Genomic DNA, 13,477 nt, shown 5'->3' with positions numbered 1-13,477 from the left:
CTTTGTCCGGCGAACACCAGACAAAGCTCACCACCTGCATAATCCCATCCCTGCAGTGAAGCGTGGTTGCAGCGACAGGGAGGTCCTTGAAGAAAACCTGCTCCAGAGTGCACGACCTGAGACTGGGGCGACTGTTCACCTTTCAGGACAACAATGACCCAATGTATACAGCCAAGACAAAAACTGGACGACTGTTAGTTTCTCAACCTGGGAAAATACCTTATTCATGAACCACCAAAACAAGTTAAATAATAAAAATAATCAGTAATCAGCAATGACCTTTTCCCAGATTTACAACATCCAAGGTCCTTGTTTGTATGTGGAACAGTTGGGTTCAGTGGATGACCCATTGGAATTGAAACCTAGTTTCTGCAGTGGTGGGTGAGTTTTGTTTTGCTGTTGTTGCTGCTTACTGCTCACTACACTTTAGTGTTAATAATTTTTGTTTTACGCTCAGGACATCAGAGAATCAGCAAAGTGATATTATCATCTAAACTTTGCCTAATTTGTCAGGTTAATATTTGAGCTGAAAAGACTGTCACGTGGATGTTTCTAGACTGAACACTGAGAGGGCCTGATGTAGTCTGGCTGTGCTAGAATGATTCAAATGTAATTTCCCCAGAATCAATACTACTACTACTATTCCAAATGTCTTAGGAAAACCTCTTGAGTTTGGTTCATTCACAGCCACCACCGGCTTAAATCTTTAATTCTCCATAAATCTATCACTGGAACTGACTCTGATCTACAGTTAACTGAAACAATACAGTCATATTAAAATGGGAGCAATTTGCAGTTTAACCTAAATTTCAATGGAAGGCACTCTTTGATCACATGTGGCAGCAAGTGCACTTCACCAATTAAAAAATGGCCATATACTTCCATTGCAATCCACTCCTTTGATAACTTGAGATGTTATGACAAGTTAAATAAAGAAACAACTAATACTGCAACTAATGATTATTTCATTATGGATTATTTATGGACTATTTATATTGACTATTTATATTGTGTGAGAGGCTTCAGACTATGAATGTCAGATAATCAGTACAGATAATGCAAAAGGTAAGCATATCAAACCTTAATATGTGTTATAGTCACAAATTTACAGTTCATAAAACTCCCAAAGACAAAGTGCTGTGCCTTAAACTTTAGTTCAGGGGCAAAATCTTAATGGTATGGTTCATCTTGTTCAAGTGAAATACAGTTAGGTGCATAAATATTTGGATAATGAAAGTTTTGGTAATTTTGCCTCTGCACACCACCAGGGTGGATCTGATCCGAAAGAATCAAGATGCGATTGAAGTGTAGACTTTCAGCTTTAATTCAAAGGGTTTCACAAAATATTACATTAGCCATTTAGGAATTACAGCCGTTTACCACAAGGTCCCTCATTTTTAGAGGGTCAGAAGTAATTGGACAAACCAACATAATTATACATATAAGGTTTATTTTTTTTATACTTAGATGAAATCCTTTGCAGTCAATGACTGCCCAAAGTCTGGAACCCATGGACATCACCAATTGCCGAGTTTCCTCCCTTGAGATGCTTTGCCAGGCCTTTACTGCAGCCGCCTTCAGTTGCTGCTTGTTTATGGGTCTTTCTGCCCTCAGTTTTGTCGTCAGTAAGTTAAAAGCAGGCTCACTTGAGTTGAGGTCAGGTGACTGATCTGGCCATTAAAGAATATTCCATTTCTTTGCCTTGAGAAGACCTTGTCTTGCTTTTGCAGTATTTCTTGGGTCATTATCCATCTGTACAGAGAAGCACCATCCCATCAGTTCTGCAGCATTTGGCTGAATCTGAGCAGATAGTACAGCCCTGTACACTTCAGCATTCATCCTGCTACTCTTATCATCAGTCAAATCATGAGTAAACACCAGTGACCCAGTTTCACTGGCAGCCATACGTGGCCATTGCCATAACACTGCCTCCACCATGTTTGACAGATCATGTGGTTGCTTTGGATCACGAGCCGTTCCTTTCTTTCTCCATACTCTTCTCTTCTCATCATTCTGGTACAAGTCAATCTTGGTTTCATCTGTCAAAATAATCTTGTTCCAGAGCTGGGCAGGCTTTTTTAGAGGTTTTCTGGTAAAGTCTAATCTGGCCTCCCTGTTCTTGAGTGTTACCAGTGGGTTGCACTTTTTGGTAAACTCTCTGTATATTTACATTCATGAAGGCGTTTCTTGATTGTAGATGCATCTTCCTCCTCCAGAGTGTTGATCTGAATAATGTTGCGAACAGGTTTTTCTTCCGCAAGGAAAGAATTCTGTGATCATCCACTTTAGTTGTCTTCCATGGTCGTCCAGGCCTTTTGGTGTTGCTGAGCTCACCAGTGCATTCCTTCTTTTTAAGAATGTACCAAATTGTTGTTCTGGCCACTCCTAAAGATTCTGGCCTCTGTCTGGTAGGTTTGTATTGTTTTTTAAGCGTAATGATGGCCGCCTTCATTTGCATTGACTCCTCTTTCGACCACATATTGAGAGTTCCCATGAACAGCTACCAAATGCAAATTCAACACTTGGAATCAACTCCAGGCCTTTTATCTGCTTAATTTGTCATGAAATAATAAGGGAACAGGCCATAACTGGCCTTGAAACGGATCAGTTGTCAATTATCCAATTACTTTGAGCCTATGAAAATAAGGGACTATGTATAAAAATGGCTGTAATTCCTAAACAGTTAATGTGACATGGATTGGCACAAAGTTTAGTACAGACATTCATGGTCCCCAGAGGACGAATCCTAATGGCTTTGGTGATCCCCTGACTTTTCCTCCTGCACCACCATGAGGTTAACATTTATGGTTTGAGTGAAACGTCTTGTCAGCTATTGGATGGATTGCCATTCAATTTGGGAACCAAATTCAGTATGATTTGTCCAGTACTTTGGTTTCTGACCATACATGCAAAACTAATGTTGTTTCCATCGACATCAGCTAGCCTACTTTGTTTTTAGTGAAAAAAATAAGTGTTTTGTTACCACTGACAACGACAATCTTCTGTGTTCATAATGAAATCTTGCAAATCACTGTGGTCCAACAGTGACCACCAGTCACCCTGTTTTATTCGTCTCTTTTACCTGCCATGTTTACCCAAAGTACTGCTGTTTTTGAATTTTTAAGACAAATACTCTGGCACTTTGTTTTGAAGCAAATCATCATTACTATGTAGTGTCACCCTGGTATCTGTGATATACTGTTTATTTGTATACAGATACCAGTATATCAAAGGTATCTGTATACAAAGATGTTGCTTGAAAAAATCCCTAAACATGTATCTCTCTGACTTAACTCCCATGTAGTTAACTTTATACAGCCCAAACAAAGGAAACCACACAGCCCACTTCCCGTCACTTTGCGGCTTAGATAGACTTATGTAGACTTAACTGAGAAAAATCTGCATGAGCCGAAGCAGTAGATCGAGCAAATTAATCATATCTTTATGGAAAGAGTTATAGGCCTCAAATCCCTTCTGACACTTGAGAGCTGATGTTTTTGAACTTACAGTCGCATTGGTTTGGATGAATAAGTGACATGCGAATCGTCAATCATTGACTGCAAATCGTAGATTATTCAATTGCAAAAATACAGATTTGCAGTTTAACACACACGAGCACACTGAGCAGAGTTCAGTGCAGTCAGCAGTGTTGATGTTTTAAGGCATCCGGTGCAGCTTACTAGATAGTATTAGGGTCAGAGGCAGTTCATTCCTGCAGCAGTGTTAAACAAAAACAAACTGGATTGTGAATTGTGACACAAGCTCTTCTGGGTTTTTGAAAGGGTCAGTAGAAATAAAAAACAGAGCATTTTATTTTGTCTGTCTGAGCTCTGATCACTGCAGGCACTAGGAATTCTGTGTTGAAACAGTTAGTCTCAAATGTAAGGATTTGCTGCAATCGCTCGTCTTAAATTGTAGTAAATTGATCATCTCTGGGTTTAGGACTGTAGGTCAGACAAGACAAAACAAGACTGTAGGTCAGATTAAAACCAGACACTTGTTTTAATCACTTCTGGTTTACAATGTTGCAATGAGCATTTTTCTTTGCTTTCTGATGTTTTCTAGACTAAACAATTAATTGGTTAATCAAGAAAATAATCAGCAGATTAATTGACATTGAAAAATAGTTAAGACATAGTTAAAAATAGAAAAGACAGCTGTTTTTTTTTTGGGGGGGGGGGGGGGTTGTAGTCATTTCAGAGCCACTGAATTAAGTGACTGTTACTATTTCTTGTTTGAAAATCTCAAAGCTCAAGAAAAACACAAAAAGACCACAAAGAGAGGTAAAACATCCACACAAGGACACAAAACAACCAATCTGGGGGACCTAAATAGGAGGGGGCCTATTTTGTCATAATCTATCCATACATAAACAAAGCATGTTACTCTTAATTCCAGCCATAAAGGTCACCAATACTGGAGTTAATGGAAACCAGTATTATGTTATAAATGGTTAACTGCATCCTAGTGGCTCAGGTTGACCGCATTCTGAGCGTTTGCTTCTTTTCATTAGCTGCTCAGATTTTCTAAATATAAAAGCAGCTAAAGCAATGACAACCAGTAGAAAAAGTGTTATAAACCAAATACAAAATCTAACTCTGCAATTGCAATAGCCATTTAAGAATTTATTTATATACATAAATAACATATAATGTATGAGCCATGTTCACAGTCTTATATAATCAGATGCTGAAAGAATCTGAATTCACAAAAGGTTGTTGATGCCTGCAGATATCTCGTTCTGATATATCAATAAAATTCCTACCATGGCTGAATATCATGTTCAGGCACAACCAACCAACCATTTCAAGATTGTCTTCTTATTATAGCTTCAAACTGCCATAATGTATTTCTAAGTTTGTAACAGGTTTTAAGTCTATTTTATCTGTGCCAGAAACAGGTGCCTTTGATAGCCTTATCTCAGTTTACTCTTTACTCAGTGGAAATGTATTCTTAAATGTTCTACCAAGAAGATACCAAATGTAGGGTGATCCCAAACAAACCATTCAACCAACACATGCAATCAGTTTTTGAGGAGATAGGACAAAATATAACTTAAACTCTTATTCTTATTTGTTATTAAACTTGACATCGTCAAACTTGACTATCTTCCCGTTATGTGTCACCACCTCCTTCTGCTCCCATGTTTCCACCTCTCCATTTTTCTCCTCAAAGCGTCGCACCAGCACCCTCCCTGTTGTGGGCAGGTTGCAGGGCAGATCCTTGGCAGCCTCTTGGAGCAGCCTCATTTTCATGAAGTCCTGCGTGAGGTCGGCTCCACGCATGGGGACCAGAGCCTGGTTTTTGTTCTTGTCTTGATGCAATGCTTTGAAGTCTGGTTTGGATGGGTGCTCCTGTTTTAGCGGTGATGGATCTCTGTTAAATGGCAAAGGAGCCCTGTTAAATGGTGATGGATCCCTTTTGAATGGTGATGGATCCCTGTTTAATGGTGATGCATCCCTTTTGAATGGTAATGGATCCCTTTTGAATGGTGATGGATCCCTTTTTAATGGTGATGGATCCCTGTTGAATGGTGATGGAGCCCTGTTGAATGGTGATGGAGCCTTTTTCATTGGTGACGGAGACTGTTTTCTTGCATTAACCTGGGTTGAAGGTGGCTTTCTTTGAAAGGGTGTATTGGTGACAATGCCTGCACCTCCGGCCCTTCGTATGTCACTAATGACCCCCGCCATGGAGGCCCTCAGAGAAGGGTTAGGCTCCACCATCCTACACACAGTGCTGCAGTATGGCTGATCGTGCAGGGTCTCCTTGATCTTGGCGGGACGGACGCTGGGTGTGTAGAGCCGAATCCGGGCACAGAGCTCAGCAATGATCTTACCCATGGCCCACACGTCTGAGCGCTGGTCCCGCTGGTTGCACCCCTGCAGCACCTCAGGGGCTGAGTAAGCCTGGTTCCCCATGTCCATGGCAGAGTTGAGACCATGCCGGAAGAACTTGGCCAGTCCCAGGTCGATGATTACCGCTCTGTTGGTGTTATGTTCGACCTGGAGGACAAATATTTCATTTGTATGGAATCTTTTCTCACAGTATTACAATTCACAGAGCTTTACAAGCTGGATAACATCTCATAGTGGCACAGGAAGAAGGGATCACCAAAGTCATTAGGATACATCATCTAAGAGTCATGGATATCTGAACCAAATGTAATGTGGTCCATCCTATAGTTTCTTAGATATTTCAGTCTGAATCAAAGCGGTGGACTGACAGACCAACCGTCATTGCCATCCCACACTGCTAGCATGGCTAAAAACTATGACAGGAAAATGTGTGCAAATGGACAAAACACAAGCAAATCCAGAACTGATCTGTACCGCTTTGACAACAGGTACGTCCCATTGAAAAGAAACATGTAAGCGAATTGAGAGAAAAAAAAAAAAATTAAATTATTTGACCACACTTACACAAGAGAAGCAACTGAAACAAAATGCTAAAAACTAAACTGTATTTCTTGTGTTTGTCTGCAGCCATCAGGTGCCTGAACAATTTTCATGGCACCATGTAACAAGGTAATATAATTCTTTTTTACTACAGAATCACATAATTTGGACTGTAAAAATTGTCCATTTCCTTATCAAAGGCATCAAAATTTTAATATCTCAACGGTAGTAATTCAAGGAATTCCCTGTGGACTTTGTTAGCCCCAGGGAAGAGGATTTTGTGTGTTAATGATTTTGCAGAGACTCTTTTTGAAAACGTCAGACAGAGAGCTGTGGTTTTCTTTATAAGACACACAGTTTTTTTTCTTCTTCTTTTTTTTTTAACAGAGAAAGTATGACAGTTTAAATCTGCCTTTCGAGCAGCTGTATGCTCAGCAGCTCTTCTCCACATTGTCTCTGCATGTGGGCAGATCATAGGCATTATCAGAATTTCAATACTGGCAAAACTTTGCAATACACCGACAGAACAGTATGTGCACCTCTCCACTCACCATGATGTTTTCAGGCTTGAGGTCTTGATGGACAATATCTTTAGAGTGGAGGTGAAGCAGCCCCTCACACATGCCGATAATGATAGTTCCTTTATTAGATGGAGTCAGCTATGGAGATGAAAATTGGAGCTCAAGTTTAGCTGGATTAGCATCAATGAAGCATGCGAAATATTCAAACCCTCCAACTCTCTCATTGAGTGGAACGCCCTTTGCCTTAAGACCTTAATTAAACTGCTTCTCTGAAGCTAATAAGGTGTAACGAGAAATCAGTGGTGCAGAAACTAAAACACTTTTGACATCACACATTGGTCAAAGGACTGATTTTTGTAGACTGTAGTCACAGAAAAGAAAGTCATGTTTAGACTAACCTTAAATGCCAGATTTTTTTCCCAGATTTCCCCCATACAATGGAATCATGAGGGGATGTCATTATGACTCAGAGCTTTGATTAGTTGGAAAGAGATCTAATGTGCGCCCTACAGAACATGATGTGTTCCAAATGTCTTTGGTGACCTGCATTATTGTGCCAAAACCATGCAGACTTTAAACATTAGTCATCATGGGCAAGTTGGGTTCATAATCAGACTTTAAGTAATGCTGTATGGTCCTGGCTTTAGACAATTTCATAAAGGCGTACGTGTTTTTACTGTGTTTGAATTTTAGGTACAACTATCCTTATCTACTGTCCTTAATTTCATTTTGCACCATGTGCCTTTTATATGCAGACATATGACAACTTTACCTGTATTTTAGACTTTGATGCTTTGAAGATGGTGGTCTCTAAGTCCTCTCCAAAGATAAACTCTAGAGGAATAATCCATTTCCCGTCTTTGACAGTTATGTTTCCCAGAAGCTTCACTATGTTGGGATGATTTGCCTTGCTGCGGATCAGTTGTAACAAACCATGAAGAGACAGAGAAATTGGCAAATTTGACAGCATAAAATACAATAAAAATAAAATCGCTATTTTTTGGAAAAAGATTTGAAACCATCTGGATCCTCTTATCTCTAGGTTAGCAGATTCAGTGTGAATGTCCTATAAGGTTTTGAGTCCCAATATATCCATAGTAAAAAAACTCAGATTTAGGTGAATTACATGTGTTTACTTGACAATGAGGTTCATTTTTATATTCATTTTGAAGCCCAGACTAAATAATGTAATTACAAAGGTAGACTAAAAAGGACAGAGAACATAGTCCCTGCAGAAAATGCCTGTTCGGTGAATACCATAATGTTTATCTTTGAGATAATCAGAAATGTTAAATCATGCTTGTGGTTATAGTTGATGCTTTAGCATGTGGTGTGTTTACTAAGTTACTAGCTATACTCACTTTATTGGCACGACCCCACATCACATACGTTTCTTTAAAGGGCTTTAGGTTAGCATAGTTTCCTAAGAAAGCCCAAGCTCTCTATGAAGTCAACAACAAAAAAAAAATACTACTACCACTGCGGTATGCCAGAAGAGCTAACTTTCATTTCATGTGGTCATGTCCATTGATAACAATATGCTGGTTTTCTGTTCAAACGGAGATTGGGAAATTTGGTAGATTACAGTCAGATGACAGTGTTTATATGTTGTATATTCGAGGTACCAAATAAATACTTACTTGGCTCCCTTGTGGCTACCATGCAATTAGTAAAGGAAATGACAGATGACCTAGAAGTATATTACACTTTATGAACTTTTTTAATCAACAGCCATTCCCAACCAGTATCTATTAAAATAGTAAGTAACCTACAAAACAACTAGTAGAGAGAATAGTAAAGCATTATTATAAAGATACAGCCATCTTCCCTGGCTCAGCCTAATGTTTTGTTCTTTATAACAATAATGTTATACAATAATAAAGTACACTATATTAATGATGGTAACACATTACAACACATTATAATGTAGTTGTAAGCATTCATAAAGACATTTTAAGTGTTTATTAATGCACAGTATTTGTAAGCAATTATAAATTCTCTTAATAAGACATATTTTTCATTATTATAACCGTGTTTTCCTATATTGTCATTCATTATCTGTTTATACGCCAGATTCCACTTATGGATGTCCACAGAGGGCAGAAAAAACTATTATATCTGCTTATGACCACAGTCTCGTGTGTTATAAACCATTTATGAAATCTTTATACACGCTAAATAAGGGAGCTCAAAGTAAGGATTTGCTCAATCTTAAAATAAATTATACAATAAATAATTTCATTTCAGGATCAATTAAGTTAACCTGTTTTCCACAGTGTTTCGTCTTTGTACCCAGTAACAATATTACTCCACACTACATCTTTTTAGGTATGGACTTTAAAGGATACTTACATTATGATTCATTTCTAAATCCCTCTTAAACACAAAGCTGTTTCAAACTTATTGTTGGAAGTGGGGGTGACATGACTGCTGGACTGAGGAGCACAGGAGCACACCCCCTGGAAGCAGGTACGGGTGTGCTTGATCAGGCAGCTGACACACGTGCCTTGACTGTCCTTATTTTTTTTTTGTCCTGAGTTCAATCACTGTTTGCACTTTAGTTAAACTGGTTCCATCTCTCCTTTGTTCTTTGTTCCTGAGTGCGATGAGAGAGTCGTTTATTCCATTCTTATTTGCTATTCCAAGTCATGTTTACTTTGTCATTGTAAAGCTGCACATCAAATCTTTAGTTAGTTAGGGATGTACTGACGTACTGATACGATTCAGAGTTGTTCATTGTTTTCTGTGTTCAAGATAATGTGAAAGAAAAAGAAAAAAAGTTGGAGGAAAAAAAGGGAAGGAAAATTTCAGCATGTCAGCAAAAGTGGTGATTACTCGGCTGTGGTTTTTTCTCCTGACACATTGGAAACTTAGGTTTTTTTTACCTCACAGCACTTCCAAGAAAGGAGGTTCTCCTTTTTTTGCTGGTACTTACTTGTACACTTCGCACTCTCTCTCCAGGTCCTTCCTACTGATGAGCTGCTGGGGGACCTTCTTTATAGCAGCCCAGGTGTCCCCATGCTTCTCCTTGTACACCTTCCCAAAACAGCCCTGTGCAAGAGTGCCAGTGGAAAACGCCATCTAGAAGTCGTGAGTGAGGGTGAGGTCATTTTTATATTCACGTTGAAGCCCAGACCAAACGATGTAAGCACAAGGGACATTGTCCCTGCAGAAAATGCCAGTTTGGTGAAGACCATAATGTTTATCTTTGAGATAGTCCGAAATGTTAATTCATGCTTGCGGTTATTGTGATGCTGTAGCATGTGGTGCTGTCGAGTAATACACTGCTTTTTCTGTCAGTGTTTTTGACGGTCTTTCTAGTGCCGGTTTCCTGTTTTTGGTATAGGTTAGTGTTATTTTTGGGGCTTTCCTCTTTGTCACCCTGCATGTTTGAGTGTTTGTGACTGTGGCAAATTCAGACAGCAGCGACTATCATGACTATTATGACTATAATGTAAAGGCAGTTAAAAAAGTGATTCATATTAGGCTACATTTCAATTAGCAGAGTGTTTGAGGTGTATTTTTCAGCATAAGGTCATGGTCATTTATAGAGCCACCAAACTTAATCAAAACCTCTGACAGCCTCCAAAGTTGGAAAGTAATTACATTTACATAAGTACTTAACTCAAGTGCCCTTTTTAAGGTAGTTGTACTTGAGTATTTCCACTTTATGCTATGTTTCTTCAAATGTTTCTTCAAAGATCATGGTTTAAATATAAAACATGAGTAGCTACTGAAATATACATTGTTATAGATTAAACTACTCAACAGTACATTAAGTTGTTCTAAATAGGTTTACTTTGACAGGTGTGCTTTATAAACACAAATTTGTAAAAATGCCTTTTACTATAATGTAACACTTACAGGAGCCCTTCTGATGCCTACTGAGCACTTGTACTTCTGATACTAAGTACATTTTTGCTTCTGTGCTTAAGGTTAAAATTTTCTTGTGGAATATTTTTACTTAATTGAGAATTACACAAATTCTCAATTTGAAGATTCAAGGTGAACAAGATTCACCACACTGCTACTGAACCACAGCGCTACTGTTTTGGAGATATTTTTCATCTGATCTTCCTTTTTTTAGCATGAATGAATGGATGAATCAGGTCAAGTTCCTTCAGCAATCAGACTATTAAATGAAAGCGACAGTACAAAACAAAGGATCTGATGGTTCTTGGGCCAGGGCCACAAGCAACGGTAATTCTTGTGCAACACTTGTATGGTGCAATATATTTTACTCCATTAGTTGGTTTTAATGCTGATGCAGAGTTTGTGTCTCAGGGACCACGTAGTCCACTGTATATGAAGCATTTGTCTGTTTTTACACAAGTGTGAGTGAGTGTATGTGTTAGCGGGAGGGGAACGGTGACTGTATATTGTATAGTTGTATTTTTATTCGTTTTATTCGTTTTTATTCTGCTTTGTGTACTTCTGCCCCTCGAGCCACTGAAATTCTGTACCTGGGATAATAAAGTTTATTATGACCTTGAATGAAACAGTCAACAGTCTGTCAGAGCTAAGAATGTTCACATGAGTGGAAATAAGCATTTTTGGAGAGGGAGTGTCTCCTCTTTGTTTTAATCAACAGGGCAATCCTAAGAATTCTGTGTGACATCGCCTTATAATCCACCTGATCTGCCATTTTGTTTCACTTGGTTGGAAGTAGTATTTGAATCGCTGAACAAATCAGAGATACCGTGTGGGAAGTGATTCAGAGGTTTGGAACCAGGATATCCCGAATCCTGAAGTAGCCTACAAAACAACTAACATGAATACATAATACAAGCAAGTTGCTGCTCATCTCAGTGACTGCAACACAGTAAATTAACCATAAATGAACCTGTCGTGTAAATTAGAGCTCCTGTGCGCTGGTCTAAACAGATGTGTTTGTCGTTTTGAGATGTTTGACTTAAGATTCAACTCTAGTCAGCAACTCTAGTTAAAAAGCTGACTAACCGGTATTGTCCACAAGAGAAGAAGAGCTTGTCTCTCTATTGCCTGGAATATGAAATTGACACCATGTAACATAAACGCTTTAAAAAAGCGTCATATTTGAATATCCTTTGCATATAGCATGAGAATAAACAGTCACAGTATCTGAAAGAGTAGAGACAGTCACCTTACAACAATTAAAATTCACAAAGGACAGACTTAAATATAAAAGTATAATAACAAGTGAACATATGAAAAGCTCAACACAAAATACGTTCTGTTACATAAAGGCAATTTTGCTATAATCACAACACCCTAAAGTGCTATAATCTAGATAATCCAGAGCCAAAACATTGGGCAGACTGGTTCAAAACAGGAAGGAAACAAAGAATGAAAATGTTAATAGTAATTTTAATGCTACGCTACCTGACAAATTTGTGGATAATAAGTGGATAGAAATCTACTCAGGTGCCTACCTTGTTGCTGTGGAGGGAAAAGCAGCTGCGTCAGGTCTGAACACGAGTTGACATAGTTGTCTCCCTTTATAGGCGTTCCACGCCTTCTCATATCTGGTGCATGGCCCCGAGCAAGGCAGGCACACCTGACTGCTGCAGCAGAATGATTGGAACTGGAGGGTGAGAAACACAGCAAGAAATACACCATAAACTAGTGTCATGCGAGAGCAGAAACTGTCTGAAAAACAGGAGGACATGTGACTGTGTGGCTGCGGCTGCACTGATGAAGCCAAGATGAGGGTAAGGCCGTAATCCCACTGGGATTACCGTGAAAATACAATGACAGCAAAAGACCATAATCTAATCTAATATGGTAGCTCTAATACAGTGGTTAGTTAGACTGTACAGTATGTCAGAACCATGGATGGATTATGAAACAATGGGCCCCTGGCCATAGACACTTAAAAGTCCCCTCTGCTGTGAGCGCCCCTGTGTTGTTTTGCATCAGGAAGGCCAAAGGTGGTACACTGCTTTGGTTGATACTGAAATATCTCAACAACCATCAGATGGATCCCTGTCTTTTGTATATTTATTCATCTATATAAATATTTTTGGGGCTTTTTGTGTCTGTTTTATAGAGACACAGTGGAGATATGATAAGAAATGATGTAGGGAGAGAAAAGGGACGACATGCAAAAATGGTCCTTGGCTGGATGCCGACTGAGGTGTATGCTCATATATGTAGAATATAAACCATGTGTGAAAATAGAGATATGGCTCAGAGGCCATGGGTTGGGGGTCCTCAGAAGGGGTCTTGCAGTCCCCAAAGGCAGGTAATGCTTTGTAACTAAAACCATATGTGAGTGACAGTTTTTAGGAAAACAACTGTCCTATTTAAGAGTCGGTGACCAAGGCTGAATTTCAGAGTGGTTCATTGGCTTCACACCCTCTCACAAGCAGATCTGCAGATGCTTGACTTGACGCTGTTCTTCTTTATAATAAACCTTTATATGCAATCAAGACAGTGTCAGCGGAGTCTCCTTCGTCCTCTTCACATCATCAACACCATCAAATAAACTACAAGACTTTTATTTTGTCCAATACTTTGGTGTATGTCCAATCACGTATAAAACTAAAGACATTCTCATCGGCTTGTGTCTGTTTTTGT

The 13,477-nt window shown here is 39.0% G+C and overlaps 1 protein-coding gene and 1 long non-coding RNA gene across 2 annotated transcripts; one reads left to right on the top strand and one right to left on the bottom strand.

Moving 5' to 3' along the window:
* The first annotated feature begins 329 nt into the window (after positions 1 to 329).
* LOC120783677 lies at positions 330 to 13,107 on the top strand. Its single transcript, XR_005706367.1, has 3 exons — positions 330 to 381; positions 9,881 to 10,019; positions 10,855 to 13,107. It is a non-coding gene; the product is annotated as an uncharacterized LOC120783677 (long non-coding RNA).
* On the bottom strand, positions 4,214 to 12,462 carry zmp:0000000881 (CBL-interacting serine/threonine-protein kinase 24). Its single transcript, XM_040116800.1, has 5 exons — positions 12,331 to 12,462; positions 9,855 to 10,000; positions 7,692 to 7,830; positions 6,950 to 7,057; positions 4,214 to 6,005 (listed from the first exon to the last, which is right to left on the bottom strand). The coding sequence occupies exons 2-5, from the start codon at positions 9,998 to 10,000 to the stop codon at positions 5,070 to 5,072; spliced, it is 1,329 nt and encodes a 442-aa protein (XP_039972734.1). The 5' UTR covers positions 12,331 to 12,462; the 3' UTR covers positions 4,214 to 5,069.
* Positions 13,108 to 13,477: the final 370 nt, after the last annotated feature.

The sequence above is a fragment of the Xiphias gladius genome, chromosome 22 (assembly GCF_016859285.1).
Source record: "Xiphias gladius isolate SHS-SW01 ecotype Sanya breed wild chromosome 22, ASM1685928v1, whole genome shotgun sequence".
NCBI classification, from domain to species: Eukaryota; Metazoa; Chordata; class Actinopteri; order Istiophoriformes; family Xiphiidae; genus Xiphias; species Xiphias gladius.
This window is presented reverse-complemented; position numbering and strand designations above follow the sequence as displayed.